Source organism: Oncorhynchus clarkii, chromosome 29 (genome assembly GCF_045791955.1).
Source record: "Oncorhynchus clarkii lewisi isolate Uvic-CL-2024 chromosome 29, UVic_Ocla_1.0, whole genome shotgun sequence".
In the NCBI taxonomy this organism is placed as follows: Eukaryota; Metazoa; Chordata; class Actinopteri; order Salmoniformes; family Salmonidae; genus Oncorhynchus; species Oncorhynchus clarkii.
Genome location: NC_092175.1, coordinates 13,502,750 through 13,522,979, shown reverse-complemented (window position 1 = coordinate 13,522,979; position 20,230 = coordinate 13,502,750). Strand labels below are relative to the sequence as shown.

The following is a 20,230-nucleotide window of genomic DNA, read 5'->3' as shown; positions in this document are numbered from 1 at the left end:
CATCTACACAATACCCCATAATGACAAAGCGAAAACAGGTTTTTAGAAATGTTTGCAAATGTATAAAAAAATAAAAAACAAACCTTATTTACATACATTTTCAGACCCTTTGCCATGCGACTAGAAATTGAGCTCAGGTGCATCCTGTTTCCATTGATCATCCTTGATGTTTCTACAACTTGATTAGAGTCCATCGGTGGTAAATTAAATTGACTTGGAAAAGCACACACCTGTTTAAATAAGGTCCCACAGTTGACAGTGCATGTCAGAGCAAAAACCAAGCCATGAGGTCTAAGGAATTTTTTATTTATTTTTATTTTACCTTTATTTAACTAGGCAAGTCAGTTAAGAACAAATTCTTATTTTCAATGACGGCCTAGGAACAGTGGTTAAACTGCCTGTTCAGGGGTAGAACGACAGATTTGTACCTCGTCAGCTCGGGGGTTTGAACTTGCAACCTTCCGGTTACTAGACCAACCACTAGGCGACCCTGCCGCCCCACAGATCTAGGGATCAATGACCTGAAAGGCCGCTCAGCAAGGAAGAAGCCACTGCTCCAAAACCGCCATAAAAAAGCTAGACTACGGTTTGCAACTACTCATCTGGACAAAGATTGTACTTTTTGGAGAAATGTCCTCTGGTCTGATGAAACAAAAATAGAACTGTTTGGCCATAATGACCATCGTTATGTTTGGAGGAAAAAGGCAGAAGAACACCATCCCAACCGTGAAGCATGGGGGTGACAGCATCATGTTGTGGGTGTGCTTTGCTGCAGGAGGGACTGGTGCACTTCACAAAATAGATGGCATCATGAGGTAGGAAAATGATGTGGATATATTGAAGCAACATCTCAAGACATCAGTCAGGAAGTTAAAACTTGGTCACAAATGGATCTTCCAAATGGACATGACCCCAAGCATACTTCCAAAGTTGTGGCAAAATGGCTTAAGGACAACAAAGTCAGGGTATTGGAGTGACCATCATAAAGGCCTGACTTCAATCCTATACAAAATTTGTGGGCAATACTGAAAAGTCGTGTGCGAGCAAGGAGGCCTACAAACCTGACTTAGTTACACCATCTCTGTCAGGAGGAATGGGCCAAAATTCACCCAGCTTATTGTGGGAAGCTTGTGGAAGGCCACCTGAAACGTTTGACCCCAAGTTAAACAATTTAAAGGCAATGCTACCAAATACTAAGTGAGTGTATTTAAACTTCTGACCCCCTGGGAATGTGGGAAAGAAATAGAAGCATTCTCTCTCCTATTATTCTGTAATTTTTAAAATACGACAGGGCATTTTTACTCAGATTAAATGGCAGGAATTGTGAAAAACTGAGTTTAAATGTAGTTGCCTAAGATGTATGTAAAGTTCCGACTTCAACTGTATATGTTTGTATGTATGTAAACACATCAAAAAAAGAAACGTCCTCTCACTGTCAACTGCATTTATTTTCAGCAAACGTAACTTGTAAATATTTGTATGAACATAACACGATTCAACAACTGAGACGTAAACTGAACAAGTTCCACAGACATGTGACTAACAGAAATTGAATAATGTGTCCCTGAACAAAGGAGGGGGGGGGGGGGGGGGTCAAATCAACAGTCAATGCAGCTGGTGGCCACACCAGATACTAAGTACTGCAGTGCATCTCCTCCTCATGGACTGCACCAGATTTGCCAGTTCTTGCTGTGAGATGTTACCCCACTCTTCCACCAAGGCACCTGCAAGTTCCCGGACATTTCTAAGGGGGGGTTGGCCCTAGCCCTCACCCTCTGATCCAACAAGTCTCAGACGTGCTCAATGGGATTGATCTAGGCTCTTCGCTGGCTATGGCAGAACACTGACATTCCTGTCTTGCAGGAAATCTCGCAGAGAACGAGAAGTATGGCTGGTGGCATTGTCATGCTGGAGGGTCATGTCAGGATGAGCCTGCAGGAAGGGTACCACATGAGGGAGGAGGATGTCTTCCCTGTAACGCACAGCATTGAGATTGCAGGCAATGACAACAAGCTCAGTCCGATGATGCTGTGACACACCGCCCCAGACCATGACAGACCCTCCACCTCCAAATCGATCTCGCTCCAGAGTACAGGCCTTGGTGTAACGCTCATTCTTTCTACGATAAATGCGAATCCCATCATCACCCCTGGTGAGACAAAACCGTGACTCGTCAGTGAAGAGCACTTTTTGCCAGTCCTGTCTGGTCCAGCAACGGTTGGTTTGTACCCGTAGGCGACGTTGTTGCCGGTGATGTCTGGTGAAGACCTGCCTTACAACAGGCCTACAAGCCTCTCAGCATATTGAGGGATTGTGCGTTCCTGGTGTAACTCGGGCAGTTGTTGTTGCCATCCTGTACCTGTCCCGCAAGTGTGATGTTCGGATGTACCGATCCTGTGCAGGTGTTGTTACACGTGGTCTGCCACTGCGAGGACGATCAGCTGTCCGTCTCATCTCCCTGTACCACTGTCTTGGGCGTCTCACAGTATGGACATTGCAATTTATTACCCTGGCCACATCTGCAGTCCTCATGCCAGCTTGCAGTATGCCTAAGGCACGTTCATGCAGGTGAGCAGGGGCCCTGGGCATCTTTCTTTTTGTGTTTTTCAGAGTCAGTAGAAAGGCCTCTAGTGTCCTAAGTTTTCATAACTGTGACTTTAATTGCCTACCGTCTGTAAGCTGTTAGTGTCTTAACGACCGTTCCACATGTGCATGTTCATTAATTGTTTATGGTTCATTGAACAAGCATGGGAAACAGTGTTTAAACCATTTACAATGAAGATCTGTGCAGGTATTTGGATTTTTACGAATTATCTTTGCAAGACAGGGTCCTGAAAAAGAGATGTTTCTTTTTTTTTGCTGAGTTTATATACAGTACCAGTCCAAAGTTTGGACAGACCTATTCATTCAAGGTTTATCTTTATTTTTTACTATTTTCTACATTGTAAACTATGAAATAACACATGGAATCATGTAGTAACCAAAAAAAGTGTTAAACAAATCAAAATATATGTTATATTTGAGATTTTGGACATACCCAGGCCTTTAAGACACTTCAATGATGAGTTTGGAGATGCTACAAAGCCAGTCTTGGTGTCTTAATCTCTTAATTATTAAATCACTCAGTAAATCAACCTGCACATTTCTTTAACGGACAAATAAACCATAAAGATTTCAATACATGATTTATACACAGGAAGAAGAGTAGGGATAATGCATTGAAACGTAAACCAATTGTCGTGGTCATTTCCTGTATTACTAAATATTGAGAGAGCAAACCACACACAAGTCAGTTATATTATAAAGTCCATATTTAATTATATGAGTTCACCATAGCCCTGTGACTCTCAAATCAATTCAGTGTCTATAAATTAATTCTCTGAGTGCTTACAAAACAATTCTTAGTATCATTTATAGCCAAGACACACCCCTCAACTCACATGACAAATAACAGATCTTAGGAACATTACAAAGGAAGACTTTACTTGAGGAGTATCCCATAGCCAGACAGCATTAGCTATAAATTATCGTTCAGTTTGGTCTTCTAAACGAAGTTCTTATCTCGTTCTTGGTATAACACAGTACCAAACCATTACCTCATCCAATGGCATATATCAATTGTCAATTCTAGATACTCCCATCTCAAATACACCCCCTCCTGGACAAGCTCACCGAGACAGTGAGCCTCTTAGGTCATATACTAAATCAAGATAAGGGTAACCTCAGAGGGGACATACAATAGTTAGACACATTCCCATAAGAAGACAAGCCTCCATTCTGTCCTCCTTCCCTCCTGATATTCTTCATAGCATCACATGGCTTAACAGATACCTTGACATATGAACACAAGCCTGACCTCTCCACTCTCTGGTTCCCTAGTGAGTAAGCCCTAGCAGAGAAGGGATAACTGCCAACTGTATTATCCAAAAGAAAACATCCTAATGACAAATATCTCACATAAGCATTATTATGTAAATAAAACATCTTATTTATCAATGTTACCTAACTAATTCTGATTCTGCTACCACACAATTCACACACATACTGGAGGAAGAGAAAGTGTGATGTTATTTTAGATATTTATCCCCCCATTGCCTTTGCCCCCACAGGAGGTTGAGGAGGACGACCCTGTCCCAGAGATCCGTAAAGACCACTTTGAGGAGGCCATGTGTTTCGCCCGCCGCTCAGTCAGCGACAACGACATCCGCAAATACGAGATGTTCGCACAGACATTACAGCAGAGCAGAGGCTTCGGCAGCGTCCGGTAAGAACACGCATAACACATAGAGGATGATGATGTTGAATAATTCTGTTGGGTAACTTTTTCTGCTCTCATATATCCTAGATCATTTATAGCCTATATACACCCAGTGGGATCACTCATTGAACTTTTCTTCTTACAAAGTACAGCTAACATGCCATAAGGTTTACATGAGGAATGTTCTGGCACAACCAAGCTGGCTCCCCTTGATATGTACTGTACTGAGCTAAACAGTTACTTTCCCGTCCTCTCCTCATCTCAGGTTCCCCACTAGCTCTGCGCCAGGCGCTGGGCCCAGCCAGGGCTCTGCTGGTGGCAGCAGTGGTACAGTCTTCAATGAGGACAACGACGACGACCTCTATGGTTAAACCGCACTGTGGACCAAAGCACAACCACTCGGTGGACCAAAGTTTCCTCACATACATTCTGGCAAAGCTGTACAATGCCGCAACACACACACCTAATACCACAACTAAAACTAAAAAAAGCCTATTTAATATTATTTACAAACCTCTCTCACCACCCTTTTATAGCTTGTCTGTATTCTGGCTTTGGGAGACATGTATTAATTTCAAACCTTGTAAGGATTTACACAGAAGGCTGTGGGGGATTTGGTAGAGTACATCTGCCTTCTTACTAGCCCCTATTGAAGGATTCAATACTAGCCTGTAATTAAAGGAGAGGGATTGCTTATGACTTGTCATTTTTTTATAAATATATATAATGTTAAAGACATGTGAAAATTGAATTGTATGAAATGTAAACAATAAATGAACTGGTGAAGTTCAACCACGAAACTAATACACAATCTTTATTGTTTAATAGTGCATTTAAGTGAAAGGTACAAGACATTTGTGCACAATCAAAATGTGCTTAAAGTGTACCACAAACAATTTTTTAAACATTGAAAGTTGTGTGAAATGAATGCATTACAAAAAAAGTGAATCATACAAGTAAGTGTCTTGGAATAAATGTGATTTACATTAGTAAAGAATTGCTAATTCACTAAACTCATCTTAAACTGGTGGATTTAAAAAAGTGTTTTTACATTTGGTAAGTGATCCGTTTAGTGCTCTTATTTGTTTAGTATTTGGAGAAAAATATGTATAGCCTGATATTGTAAATAAAGTATATAAAAAAAATTTAATGAGATTAAAACATGTAATTCTCTGGCATCACACCCAATAATGCTTGGTATGTAATGCAGGTTTGTGATAATTTTGTTTGGGTATGTGTCTCTCCCTCACGTAGCACGGGTCATAATAGTCCCAATCCATTCCTGTAGCCCACATTCTGTTGGTGAGACCGCCGCTGTCTGCAGACAGAATTCGGAGTGAGACACCTGTAGAAGCACATGCGTAATTAGGTATGTGAAAGGGAATCCCTTAAATTAGAAAATGTAATATCCATACTGTATTTGACAAGCTATGTCTAATATTTATACTACATTGCATTTAAGTTACACTGTTTAAACACCGCATATTTATATACTGGATTCTTGACATAGCTCACCAATATCTATTGCTGTACAGTGCCTTCAGAAAGTATTCACACCCCTTGACTTTTTCCACATTTTGTTAGCCTGGATTAAAATGAGATTGTGTCACTGACCTACACACATGGTATTATGTTAAGATATTTGTACAAATTATAAAAAATGAAAAGCTGAAATGTCTTAAGTATTCAACCCCAAAGTTCAAATAAAAAGTTGCTCACAAGTTGCATGGACTCTGTGTGCAATAATAGTGTTTAACATTATGACTCCCTCTCTGTACCTCACACATACTGAACAAAAATATAAAAACGCAACGTGAAGTTCCATGTTTCATGAGCGGAAATAAATTCCCAGAAATGTTTCATATGCACAAACAAAAATCACTCTTTGAGCACAAATTTGTTTACATCCCTGTTTAGTGAGCATTTCTTCTTTGCCAAGAATCTATCCACCTGACAGGTGTGACATATCAAGAAGCTGATTAAACAGCATGATCAGCATGATGATACACAGGTTTAATTTGACCGGTCCACCTTGTGCTGGGGAGAAAAGGTCCTTCTAAAATGTGTAGTTTTGTGACAACACAATGCCACCGATGTCTCAAGTTCTGAGGGAGTGAGAAATTGTCATGCTGACTGCAGGAATGTCCAACAGAGCTTCTTCACATGCGGGATCGTCTGATAACAGCCACCTGGACAGCTGATGAAACAGTGGGTTTGGACCACCATCACAGGAAAGCTCATCTGCATGCACGTTGCCCTCACCAGGGACTTAACCTGACTGCAGTTCGGCATCGTAACTGACTTCAGTGGGAAAATGCTCACCTTCGAATACCTGGCATTCTCCAATAGAGCTCCAATTTGTATGGCATGGTCTGCCTATCCATGTGAGAGACACAGACTCGGTCTCAACCTTTAAGTCTTTGTTGAAGACTCATCTCTCCAGTACGTCCTATGATTGAATGTAGTCTGGCCCAGGGGTGCGAAGGTGAACGGAAAGGCACTGGAGCGACGAACTGCTCTTGCCGTCTCTGCCTGGCCGGTTCCGCTATCTTCACTGGGATTCTCTGCCTCTGACCCTATTAAGGGGGCTGATTTAACCGTTGTCACTTACCGTGATTTGTTACTCTTTAAACAACAACCTCATACCTAGGACTTGATTACATCATTCCCCATGTACAGACAAAATTAAACATTAAATATGCTCCCTCTAATTCTCTCTCCCCTTCCGGAGGACCTGAGCCCTGGGGCCATACCTCAGGACTACCTGGCCTGATTCCTTGCCGTCTCCAGTCCACCTGGTCGTGCTGCTGCTCCAGTTTCAACTGTTCTGCCTGTGGCTATGGAACCCTGACCTGTTCACCAACGTGTGCTACCTTGTCCCGGACCTGCTGTTTTCAACTCTCTCTACCGCACCTGCTATCTCAAACTCTGAACGCTCAGCCATGACAAAGCAACTGACATTTACTCCTGAGGTGCTGGCCTGTTGCACCCTCTACAACCACTGTGATTATTATTATTTGACCCTGCTGGTCATAAACATTTGAACATCTTGGCCATCTACTGTTAATCTCCACCCAGCACAGTCAGAAGAGGACTGGCCAACCCTCAGAGCCTGGTTCCTCTCTAGGTTTCTTCCTAGGTTCCTGCCTTTCTATGGAGTTTTTCCTAGCCACCGTGCTTCTACATCTGCGTTGCTTGCTGTTTGGGGTTTTAGGCTGGGTTTCTGTATAGTACGTTGACATCGGCTGATATAAAAAGAGCTTTATAAATACATTTGATTGATTGATTGCATTTTCTCTCATTTCAGCTCAAATAATGGCCATCATTGATTTGAAGAAATTTTGATTGTGTAATTTTTTACTTTCTGTTGAAGCTTGCGCGTAGGAGAAGTGCCCTCCGTGCTCCATTTCGCATACTTTGATTTGAACTCCTACTATAATCCCGTGCTCCAATTTGTGAGCTCTGAGCAAGGCCGTATGGATTTTGAGAAACACCCTGGGAGACATTTACCATTCAGCAGGACAATAGCCTAAAACAAGGCCAAATATACACTGGAGTTGCATACCAAGGCAACATTGAATATTCCTACGTTAAAGCCATATTCCAAAATGTATTTGTTTTTTTCCCCCCTCACATCAATCTACACACAATACCCCATAATGACAAAGCAAAAATACTTTGTAATTTTTGCAAATATATAAAACATTTAAAAACTGATAACGTTTACATAAGTATTCAGACCCTTTACTCAGTACTTTGTTGAAGCACCTTTGGCAGCGATTACAGCATCGAGTCTTCTTGGGTATGACAATACAAGCTTGACATACCTGTATTTGGGGAGTTTCTCCAATTCTTCTCTGCAGATCCTCTCAAGCTCTGTCAGATTTGATGAGGAGCATTGCTGCACAGCTATTAAGGTCTCTCCAGAGATGTTTGATCGGGTTCAAGTCCGGGCTCTGGCTGGGCCACTCAAGGCCATTCAGAGACTTTTCCTGAAGCCACTCCAGCATTGTCTTTGCTGTGTGATTAGAGCTGTTGTCCTGTTGGAAGGTGACACTTCGCCCCCAGTCTGAGGTCCTGAGTGTTCTGGAGCAGGCTTTCATCAAGGATCTCTGTACTTTGCTCCGTTCATCTTTGCCTAAATGACTACTGACCCGTAGCACTCACATCTGTAGCCATGATGTGCTTTGAAAGGCTGGTCATGGCTCACAACACCATTATCCCAGAAACCCTAAACCCACTCCAATTTGCATACCGCCCCAACAGATCCACAGATGATGCAATCTCTATTGCAGTCCACACTGCCCTTTCCCAACTGGACAAAAGGAACACCTATATGAGAATGCTATTCATTGACTACAGCTTAGCGTTCAACACCATAGCTTAGTGATGAGCTTTTGAAGGCACTAAGGACCCTGGGACTAAACACCCCCCACTGCAATTGGATCCTAGACTTCATGACGGGCCATCCCCAGGTGGTAAGGGTAGGTAACAACACATCTGCCACGCTGATCCTCCACACAGGGGCCCCTCAGGGGTGCATGCTCAGTCCCCTCTACTCTCCTTCACTCATGACTGCACGGCCAGGCACAACTCCAACACCATCATTAAGTTTGCCAATGACACAACAGTGGTAGGCCTGATCACCGACAATGATGAGACAGCCTACAGGGAGGTCAGAGACCTGACCGTGTGGTGCAAGGACAACAACCTCTCCCTCAATGTGATCAAGACAAAGGAGATGATTATGGACTACAGGAGAAGGAGGACCGAGCATGCCCCCATTATCACCAAAGGGCTATAATGGAGCAGGTTGAGAGCCAAGTTCCTTGGCGTCCACATCACCATCAAACTAACATGGCCCAAGCACACCAAGACAGTCGTGAAGAGGGCACAACAAAACCTATTTTACTGAGGAGTGGCTTCCGTCTGGCCACTCTACCACAAAGGCCTGATTGGTGGAGTGCTGCAGAGATAGTTGTCCTTCTGGAAGGTTCTCCCATCTTCACAGAGGAACTCTAGAGCTCTGTCAGAGTGAACATCGGGTTCTTGGTCACCTCCCTGACCAAGGCTCTTTTCACCCGATTGCTCAGTTTGGCCGGACGGCCAGCTCTCGGAAGAGTCTTGGTGGTTCCAAACTTCTTAAATGTAAGAATGATGGAGGCCACTGTGTTCTTGGGGACCTTCAATGCTGCAGAAATATGTTTTTACCCTTGCCCAGATCTGTGCCTTGACACAATCTTGTCTCGGAGCTCTACGGACAATTCCTTAAACCTCATGGCTTGGTTTTTGCTCTGACATGCACTGTCAAATGTGGGACCTTATATAGACAGGTGTGCCTTTCCAAATCAATTGAATTTACCACAGGTGGACTCATCAACTTTTAGAAACATTGAGGATAATCAATGGAAACAGGATGCATCTGAGCTCAATTTCGAGTCTTATAGCAAAGGGTCTGAATACTTATATAAATAAGGTATGTTTTTTAAATTTGCAAACATTTGTAAAAACCTGTTAGTTTTGTCATTATGGGGTACTGTGTGTAGATTGTTGAGGATAAAAATATATATATATCCATTTTTAGAATAAGTTATTTTGTTTCTGGACATTTTGAGCCTGTAATCGAACCCACAGATGCTGATGCTCCAGATACTCAACTAGTCTAAAGAAGGCCAGTTTTTATTGCTTCTTTAATCAGAACAACAGTGTTCAGCTGTACTAACATAATTGTAAAAGGGTTTTCTAATGATCAATTAGCCTTTTAAAATTATAAACTTGGATTAGCTAACACAATGTGTCATTGGAACACAGGAGTGATGGTTGCTGATAATGGGCCTATGTAGATATTCCATTTTTAAAAATGTTTTTTTTATTTTTTTAAATCAGCCGTTTCCAGCAACAACAGTCATTTACAACATTAACAATGTCTGCACTGTATTTCTGATCAATTTTATGTTATTTTAATGTGCTTTTCTTTCAAAAACAAGGACATTTCTAAGTGACACAACTTTTGAACAGTACTATATATGGTCTAGTACGTTTACACAACAGCTATATATGGTCTAGTACAGTGTTTAGCAAACCTCTCCTTCGGGTCCCCCATACATGTCATAGTTTTGTTGTAGCCCTGAACTAGCTCACCTGATTCACCTATTCAAGGGCTTGATTATTATTTGACAAGTTGTATCAAGTGTGCAAGCTGTTTAAATGCAAGGAAGTTTGAGAACTACTGGTCTAGTATGCCGTACCGTAGTGCCAAGTCGAGGTCCCAAAGGCTTCTATCCCCAAGTCATAAGAATCCTGAACAACTAATCAAAGGGCTACCCAGACCCCTCTTTTACGCTGCTGCTACTCTCTGTTTATAATCTATGCATAGTCACTAACTCTACCTACATGTACATAGTACCTCAATTACCTCGACTAACCAGTGCCCCCACGCATTGACTCTGTACTGGTACCCCCTGTATATTTTAGTAATAGTTATTTTACTGCCGCTGTTTAATTATTTGTAAATGTTATTTTCTACTTAACACTTATTTTTCTTAGCACTGTTGGTTAAGGGCTTGTATGTAAGCATTTTGATTTGATTTGATGTCAACTCACCAGCGCTTGCTCCAAAGTCGCTGTCCAATCCAGGTCCCATTGTGGAAGAGTTGTCAGATGCAACAAAGCATGAAGTCTCTGGAGGTATGCTACTGGCATATTCACATTCGAATTCAACCATATCAAACTTGTGTTCCTCTGTGTTGTTCAATACATATTGCAGCTCCATGGTGCTGCACCGACGCATGTGCCTCTGGTCAGGTGTTTCCTGCGTGCATAAAACAGTCACACATCACATCCAAGACAGAGTTCAATGGTTACTGTGGCTAATATTAGGCTGGAACCATGAATTTACCCTCGAGTGTGTATCATTTAGAGCAGGTGAATTGGGTGGCACAAGGTTAGGCTGTTCTGCCTCTGAATCACTTGACTGCGGTAGGACAGGGGCGCTTCTGCGCCACCCTATTTTATTCCTACTGTACACGCTTGACCTACGGGGCTGGTCGATCCTGGAGTTGGTATCGGCTGTTGTCGCCAATATGGCGCTCGGAGCCCCCAGGGACTTCGAACCACCATCGCCTGTGGCCCCAATCAGACGGACGAATCGGATACTCTGCGCCACTGCTGCCTTGTCATTTGAAGAGGAACGTGGAGAGCTCAAGGCCTGCGCCAAAATAGGCTCTGAAACAGAGATATAACCTCCTTTCCCATCTTGATTTGGGACAAATGGCGCCTCTGATATTATGGTCATTCTCTGGCGCGTCGAAAGAGTAGACTGTAAAATAGTTTCGTTGTCTTTTTTTCTGTTCTTCTTTGAAAAAATGTGTAACTTGTAACCCAGGAACAAACAGTTCAACAGCAGCAGAAGAACCACGCACGGTATGAGTAAAATAAGAAGTAGTCTTAAACTTATAATTGACAAACCTTCACTCAGATTTGAGAGTGGTGTTGAAGGGTCTATTTGCGACATTTCGTCATATAGTTTATAGGATCCAATTCCAGGACGCAAAAAAATGTGATTTTTCTCTGTGAGAGCGCAGGTGTTTTGTGGGACCAATCAATTTCACTATCCAGGGTCCGTGATTGAACTCTGCAGAATGACTGCTTGGATTTTGTACATGGCGAACCCCGTGTGCATGGTATATTTTATTTTCTGCTTCAATAGCTATTTTACCCCAAATTAAGTATTTACGTGGACAATTCATTTTTATGTACGGACAGCCGAAAGAAGGCCTACTCGAAAATGTGCGTATAGGCATGAAATAATAACCCCAAACGCAGGTGACGAGTTTAATGTCCGCTTGCTTGACGCTTGTCTGTCCTGTAGAATAGGTGACAAATAGTCAATCACATCACCCAGATCTCGCTCTCATATCCAGGCTGCCGGTGACGTACAGGTGTGTAAATATTATGGCACATTGAATAAACCAAGGATTTGGAATTACAGCATAACGAATTGGCCCAAACACGCGGTTTTATGGTCGTTGGCATATATTTACAGGAAACCTTCATATTCAGCCTGGTCTAATAGACAAGACGTTACATAGTAAACATACATCCAGGAGAATCAAATTATTACGGAATGTTACATTTGGTATGGTTGCATAAGATAGATGGATACGTGAAGGTCAAGCAACCCAAGGGATGCAAGTTCAAAACTCAACACCGACAGCTTTAGCATTTCAGCTAATTATTAACTTTTCAACTACTTAGTACTTTTTAGCTACTTTGTAACTACTTAGCATGTTAGCTGATCCTTCCCCTAACCTTATCCCTTTTAGCTAACTCTTACCCTAACCCTTTAAACTAGCTAACATTAGCCACCTAACTAGAATCCGTAGCATATAGTAGTCATTGCAAGACTTTACATGTTTTTCAGATTCACATATAATACAAATTGTAATTAGTAACATATCAAACGAAATGGGTGATGGACATCCACAAATTAATACATACCATACGGAATGTAACATATAATTCCAAAAGGAGTGTATCGGATTAAGATTCAGAATAATACAAAATTCTCTGATCACGTTGTCCTATTTGGCACACAAATACACATAGTGGTAAGTCTACAAGGAAAGAAGCAGACAAGACTTAACACTTCAGAATCAACAACACTCTTGTGAGATGAGGATGATGCTTCATGTTCGGTTAAATTTTATTGATAAGCATTTTGTGACGTTTTGCCTTCCCATCTCAAACCATTTGTCAATGTCTGTCTCACTGTCTCAGTCTATTTATCAGGGAAAGACTGACTCTCAAGTCGGTGGCTGTGGTGGCAATTTTCTATGTTGTGTAAAGCCTCAACTAGCTCGGTCTCCATGTTTTACAAACGTCACATTTCAAAGTGTTTAAGGTTAAGTTTAGGCATTAACTCTGAATGTTAATGGTTAAAGTTTGGGATGGGCTTAAAACAAAAATCTCAAAACAACTTTCTATCACTGGATTCGAACTTGCAACCTTTGGCTTCAGAGGCCTATTTGACGGTAAAAGTGCTCAATGTTGCCCCTAGTAGCCGGTTTCCACCTCATCCCGATATCCTCAGATATGGATAGACGTTGAACACTGACTTCTATCACAGCTGACCTGGCTGAAAACCCAGCATCATCCATGGAGGAGTGGAAATCTCTCAACAGTCCACAGGGGAGCGCTCTTTTGAGTCTTGCCTTACAAATATTTCCTGCTTCCTTTTTCTAGTTTGTTTGAAAGTATTGCTGTACCATCTGTTTTTCAGAATTTTCAACTCCAACTTTAAAACATGAACTAAGTTAGTGTTCAATTTTTTCCTACCCTAAGAAGTGATGACAGTGAAGGAAAGATTACATGATTGCGAATGGGGCTGCATCTCAATAGTGTAAAGTAGCTTCTTCTCTCTCCTTTCCCTCAACTGCACTGATGTGAAAGAGTTGGATAGGAAAATATATATGCCCCATAGTAGTACACATTGCTTTCACCTACCCTGTGTTTAGCCCAATGCAGATGAAAAGAAAGGAGTCAGGAAAGGAAGCTTTTTTTTAGCATATTGGGATGCACCTATGGGCCCTAGAAACCATATTCTGAGTCATTTTAGTAGCATTTAACACTAGGTGGCAGTAGTTAACTGAACCGACATGTGCGCGACAATGGGGCAAAACAGACGGGGTTGGCTTAAATTGGATATGAAATATAGTTGACATTTTATTAACAATGTTTATTGAAAACATAAAGTTGCACATTGAGCACTTGTCTCTCAAATACGTTGTTACTGTTGTTGGTTAGCTAGCTAGCAAATGTTTTGCCATATTAGCATAATATCAATCAAAACACCTCAAAATGAGACATGGTGTCAAGATCAATATCAAATTAGCAAAAACGAGCCACTTACGATTCCCCACATGGCAGTATCTTGTCATTATTGCTAGCTATCTGGCCATCAAGAACCATAACGCAGCCTTCAGCTCCTTTGAAGCACGCAGATTGCTTTCGTGAGGTTGTCAGCTAACCTGTCTATGGTGCAATACTGACACTTTCAACCAACAGTACTGCTCAAAACCTACTGACACCACTGATGATCTTGAACAGCTTATGTACTCATTACTCTGGGTCAACTGGCTGATCTGCATTTGGAGGTAGTAAGATAGCTCTCAGGCCTCATTAGTCTTCCTCAATTCTGTTGCAAGATGGCAATTGCAGGAGGCATTGCCTCGCCCAAGAGTTCTCTTCAACTCTTCACATAATCAAGATTGTTTGTAGTCAGGATTAATGTGAGGTTTATCTAATTTACTTTATTATGAAGTTAAGTCTTCATAGTACATTGAACAAAAATGTAAATGCAACAATTTCATCGATTTTTCTGAGTTACAGTTCATATAAGGAAATCAGTAAATTGGAATAAATTAATTAGGCTCTAATTTATGGATTTCACAGACTGGGAATACAGATATGTATCTGTAGGTCACAGATACCTTAAACAAAGGTAGGGAAAACCAACATTTCTGATTTTTTTTTTATTTCAGCTCATGAAACATGGGACCAACAGATTACATGTTGCATTTATATATATATATATTTTTAAACAAATTTGAGAGAAATGAACTTTGCGCATGAAACATTTCTGGGATCTTTTATTTCAGCTCAGAAAACATGGGACCAACACTTTACATGCTGCACTTATATTTTTGTTCAGTGAATATGAATGAGAGAGAGATACAGTACTAATTTTGGACACACCTACTCATTCAAGGGTTTTTCTTTATTTATACTATTTTGAACATTTTAGAATACTAGTGAAGACATCAACACATTGAAATAACACTTGGAATCATGATAATAATAATTCATAGCCCCATGTCACAAGGATCTGCACAGAATTCCTGGAAGCTGAAAATGTCCCAGTTCTTCCATAGCCTGCATGTTTGGGATGCTCTGGATCAACGTGTTCAACAGCGTGTTCCAATATCCAGCAACTTCACACAGCCATTGAAGAGCAGGACAACATTCCTCAGGCCACAATCAACAGCCTGATCAACTCTATGCGAAGGAGATGTGCTGCGCTGCATGAGGCAAATGTTGGTCACACCAGATACTGACTGGCTTTCTGATCCATGCCTGTACCTTTTTTAAGGTATCCTGTGACCAACAGATGCACATCTGTATTCACAGTCATGTGAAATCAATAGATTAGGGCTTCATGAATTTATTTCAATTGACTGTTTTCCTTATATGAACTGTAACTCAGTAAAATCTTTGAAATTGCATGCTGAATGTATTTTTTGTTTTGTTCAGTGTATTTCACATTTCCTTTTGTGATATGGACATGCTTATTCTTATCCTGAATCATAGTTCATGACCAGTGTTGAACATTTGAATAAAACAATAAAACACAACCTTTTTTTTAAATTCAGGTATTTTCATTTATTTAACATGCTTTTCTTTGTCCATTTGTCAATTTAGAATAAAACATTAACATCTGGTATAAGTTAAAGCACAAATATATACAAATGTTTCAAATGATTCAGTTGAACATTTGACAAATTAATCTCTTTTAGAGACAGTCATAACTATATTTGTACATTAGTACAGTCTTGTACACAAGTACATATTTGTTTATTTATTGTAATAAATCAATGTAAAAGTGCAGACATATGAACACCATACAACTGGTAGAATAATTTTGCCACGTGACAATCAACTACCTCAGGCTTCTCTAATGAGTCGAATGACTCTATTGGCATACCAAATTCTTGATATAGGCAACACAGTAAGAGTACCTCTACCATTTTTCATTCAAGAGAAAGGCTAGTCAGTCAGTCAGAAAACGTGCCCAGACACTCAGGAGTCCATTGGCCTGTTAAACTGTAAACCTTTTCCCCTGTGGCATTGTAGATGATTAATAGTGCCTATAATCAAAAAGGTATATATGTTTTTAAAGATTCCATTCCTGCCATTGTCTCTTAACCAAGCACAGAGAGAAGCTGTGCTGGATTGTCATAGCACCTAGCAAGGCTGTAATTGTATCAGCTAGCTGTTGTGGTCGTTAGCACGATAGCATGTTAGCACCCAATGAGGCTGTGTTTTATGATCTCTTTGGACTGGGGAGGGATCCTGTCAGGGAAGGCCACCTGGAACTCCACCACCAGGTCGCCACGTGTGGTGGGGGTCTTGGCATGGGGCAGCCCCTCGCCCCTCAGCCGCCGAATGGCGCCGGGCTTGATGACGTCACTGCACGGTAGTGGCATCGTCCTGTTGTCGAGGGTGGGGACGTTGACTGTGCATCCACATAGAGCCTGGAAAGAGCGAGGAAGACAGTATTTGTTAATCTTCCCCCTTTTATGTTGAGAGCGTTTGGTTACATAACAGTGGAAGCAGTCGACCCCATAACATAATGTATGAAACCTACCAGGGCAATTTTCTTAAGTGAGTGTTATATCAGACTCAAATGTGGAGCAATTGACCCCCAAAGGCGATGCTTTGCTCTGTTATGCAACGATAAGTGTTACAAATGCTATACCAGTAATGTTCTCTCTATTCTGGCTGTGGGTGTCGGTACTCAACAGAGTGACTGAGTGGGGCCAGGGCAAGATGAAGAGGCGCTTGTTGAAGAGCCTGCAATGTCTGTGAACACTAGCATGCTAATCTGAGGAGCCTGGGATGTGGGAGCGAGTGATTGTAAGCCAGAGAGAGAGGAAGCTAAAGGCTGGCACAGAGCAGAGGAGTCAGTGGGGGAGCAAAGTGAAAGCAGTGTGAGGGGGCGGCTGACAGAGGCTATATTTAGCTACTGCTGATGCTGTTCTTTGTAGGGGCCGATGAGGTAAGTGAGGGGAGGTGTTGGTGGGCACTGTGTGTTATTGGGGGGTTGTTAGCTGGGCTAAGGACAAGGTTGGAGCAGTAGGGGTTAGCTGAGAGGGGCTCTGAATAGAACAAAGTGTTCTCCCTACAGCCACCAATTTGAGCCATTATCTAAAGTACAGAAGTGGCATACTTCAGCTATGCGTTGAAGCATTATGTTACACTGAAAGTATGGCAGTGCTGTACATCTGCTAATACTAACTGCATTATATAACCACTATCAATGTTAAGTTGACACACAAGTTCACATGAACACAAACGTACTTCTTTGAGGGTGATCTTTGCCGTATAGACTATGTTGGACCCGTCCCTCTTGTAGTGGGGGTGTTTCTTGTCCTTGAGGATGAAGGCCACGTCAGCGGGTTTGCTATTGGCCGTCTCGTCACCCTCTCTGGGAAAGGTGATCTTGGTACCCTCCTTCCATCCCTTTTTCACCACCACGTTCAGGACCTTGTCCTCAGTGCGAAAGCTGCGGCCGTCTGGGTTGAGGCGGTGCCGCGTGATCTTCATGTGCTTAGAGCAGCCATGGAACACCTCTTCTAGGGTCACCAGGAGGTCGTGCACCACCGCCACACCCTGCCGTCGCCCGCGACGAAGTTTCTCACCGTTGGGGCCGTAGTTACCATGGTAACCATCACCTTTGCTGAAGGTGAAACGGTTAAAGGGATTGAAAAGCTCCTCCTCGCCGTCGGGCCCGAAGAAGATGTCGAAGTGGTCGGAGCCCTGGAAGAATGTTGAGAAGGTCTCGTGGGCATCGCCGTGGTAACTATAGTGATGGGGGTTGTTCTCTTTGCCTGCCATGGACACCCCGCCTCCGTTCTTGAGACCTGAGACACAAAAGAAAAAAGACAACTTCAGTTAGTACAGTTCACTCAGGCAGAAGTGTGACCTTCCATCTTGTCTAATCTTGTATTCTTCTCCCACTCTGAGACAAAGTTCTTACTCGTATATTTAGCTCAACACTTCTGGATGGCTTAGTAAATTTATATAGTGGCACTTTGAAGTTTGACAAACACTTTCTTGTCGCTGGCTGACTAATGGGCTGGCTCTCAGGGGGACCAGGTGCTGTAGATTTTTGCTAGATACAACAGCACTTGCCGGCCAATTGACAAAGGGAAAGAAGGAAAGGCTCTCACCTTCTTCTCCAAACTGATCATAGATGACCCTTTTCTTGGAGTCGGTCAGAATCTCATAAGCTTCTGCAATCTCCTTAAACTTGTCCGCGGCATCCGCAGCGCTGTTCTTGTCGGGGTGAAACTTCAGGGCCATCTTCCTGTATGCCTTCTTGATTTCATCTTCATTGGAGTCAGACTCGACACCCAGGACCTTGTAGAAATCCTTCCCCACAGGCCTGGACAGAACGGGAACCTCTTGGTCCTTCTGGTTCTCCTGGAGAAACAGGGTGGGAGAAGAAACACGTTAGAGCTCTACTGCACAGAGAATAGTTAAAAAAAAAAAAAGTTTTAAAAGGACAAATGTCTTTGCCTCAATGAAGCCATCGAAAGCCAGAGCTGGATAAGATGTCATAGAAAGAGAACTAACTCCCTGGGCTGTGGGCTATAAACTTCAACCACTCCTTATAGCGCTCTCACTCCCATGCCCATAATAATGCATTTCCAAGCACCAGGCAGCTTTATGACACCCAGCAGGTGTGACATTCAACAATTGATTGAGAATGACCCAGACAAGTAGACTATGATTGTCAGCAAGCCTTCTGTGCTAGTACCAGTTTCAGAGGACACATACTTGGAATTGTCACCTGTCAGTCCTTTGAATACAAATTACCACAACTTATTCTTTATTATTACATTCAGCCTGTGAAAATAGTATTGTATGAAAACTAGCCCATGGCAAACGCAATTCAGGCCAGTTAAGTCTTCTAGACTGTAATGCAGATCTGTCTGTGCATCTAAATGCAGGCAACGTGACTATAGGGGGAACTCATGTGTATGAGCATCTTGAGGCAGACTGCACCTCCCACCACAGATGCCAGCTGAGCCCTGATTGGCTCAACTACGCTACACTGTCTGCATTGAAATTAGGGGTATAAAGCATATATAGTAGGTTACTGGAGAACCCGTTGACATTGTGCAAACTGCTCACACACAGTGTGTATAAGCTTTTAAAAAATACATCATTCCTTATTTTACCAGATGAGTTGACTGACAATACATTCTCATTTACAATAAAAGGAACATTAAATATTTATATATTCTCAGCAATTAAACCACTAGTCTTTAAACTCACTGTCAACCTTTTAATGACACAACCATTAGGCACAATTTATGACATACATGAGTTTAACGGACATGGGCTACTTGCATTTGATATAATACATAACAATCTATAAATTAATGAAATTTAGACACATTTCAAAAATATAACTTACCCCTGATGAAGAGCCCGAGCTGTCATTCCTGTTCATAACGCGGACCCTGCACTTGCCATTTTTGGTTTTCACTCCAAACTGGGTCCAGATCAGAACCATAGTGTTCGCTTATTGAGGAGCTGTCCGCTGTTTTTTGGTGCTGAAAAGCTCTTGGCTGTTTTAGCTGTGATTGGGCTGTTGGTTGACTGAGCGGCTGACTGCAGACTGTGCTAAATACTGCCGTGGCAGCCCTTTACTATACACTCAACACCCACGCAGCGTGACCGAGCTTTCCCCAAAACCGCCCATTTTCCTACGCACAAGAGGGAATACCGTGGCTACCGATTCCTCCGCGAGACCATTGGCGTTCGCTTCATGATCATGCGGATGTAACCGCCTCCTTCTCCTTGTTGAGACTCGTTTCCGGGATTCTTAGCAGAAAGCTCACGAGCAGTCACGACCAGTGAGTTGAATCCTCAGAACCGTCCAGGTTTGCCGATTGAAGACCTGACATTTAGACATCCCTAGAGGCTCTGTAGCGGAGTTTCTCAACTCCACGATGTAAAATGGAGTTGAGTGACACGTGGACGGACTGCACCCCTGACTACATCGAGTTGCTGTCAGTCAAGATTTCAATGTTTATGCTTTCCTTTCCTTCCTTTCCTTGTTTGTCCTGTGTAAATGTGAGCTTGTCCGTAGTTTTGAAACTGTACCTGTGCTTCTCCTGATTG

The 20,230-nt window shown here is 42.3% G+C and overlaps 2 protein-coding genes and 1 pseudogene across 3 annotated transcripts; 1 reads left to right on the top strand and 2 right to left on the bottom strand.

The window, feature by feature from the left end:
• LOC139388259 (transitional endoplasmic reticulum ATPase-like) overlaps positions 1-5,403 on the top strand; it is a 31,512-nt pseudogene extending 26,109 nt beyond the window's left edge.
• A 33-nt stretch (positions 5,404-5,436) lies between these two features.
• LOC139387817 (protein huluwa-like) lies at positions 5,437-11,771 on the bottom strand. The gene is made up of 3 exons (XM_071134057.1): positions 11,157-11,771; positions 10,862-11,069; positions 5,437-5,603 (listed from the first exon to the last, which is right to left on the bottom strand). Exons 1-3 carry the CDS (start codon positions 11,769-11,771, stop codon positions 5,437-5,439), a joined length of 990 nt encoding a protein of 329 aa, XP_070990158.1.
• Positions 11,772-15,957: 4,186 nt separating this feature from the next.
• Positions 15,958-19,628, bottom strand: LOC139388347 (dnaJ homolog subfamily B member 5-like). Of its 2 annotated transcripts, XM_071134963.1 has the most exons (5): positions 19,517-19,628; positions 19,154-19,158; positions 18,268-18,517; positions 17,396-17,958; positions 15,958-16,569 (listed from the first exon to the last, which is right to left on the bottom strand). In XM_071134963.1, the coding sequence occupies exons 1-5, from the start codon at positions 19,617-19,619 to the stop codon at positions 16,336-16,338; spliced, it is 1,155 nt and encodes a 384-aa protein (XP_070991064.1). In that variant the 5' UTR covers positions 19,620-19,628; the 3' UTR covers positions 15,958-16,335. The 2 variants fall into 2 exon arrangements, with proteins under 2 accessions (XP_070991064.1, XP_070991063.1); XM_071134962.1 differs by lacking the exon at positions 19,154-19,158 and having other exon boundaries at positions 18,268-18,520; positions 19,521-19,628.
• Positions 19,629-20,230: the final 602 nt, after the last annotated feature.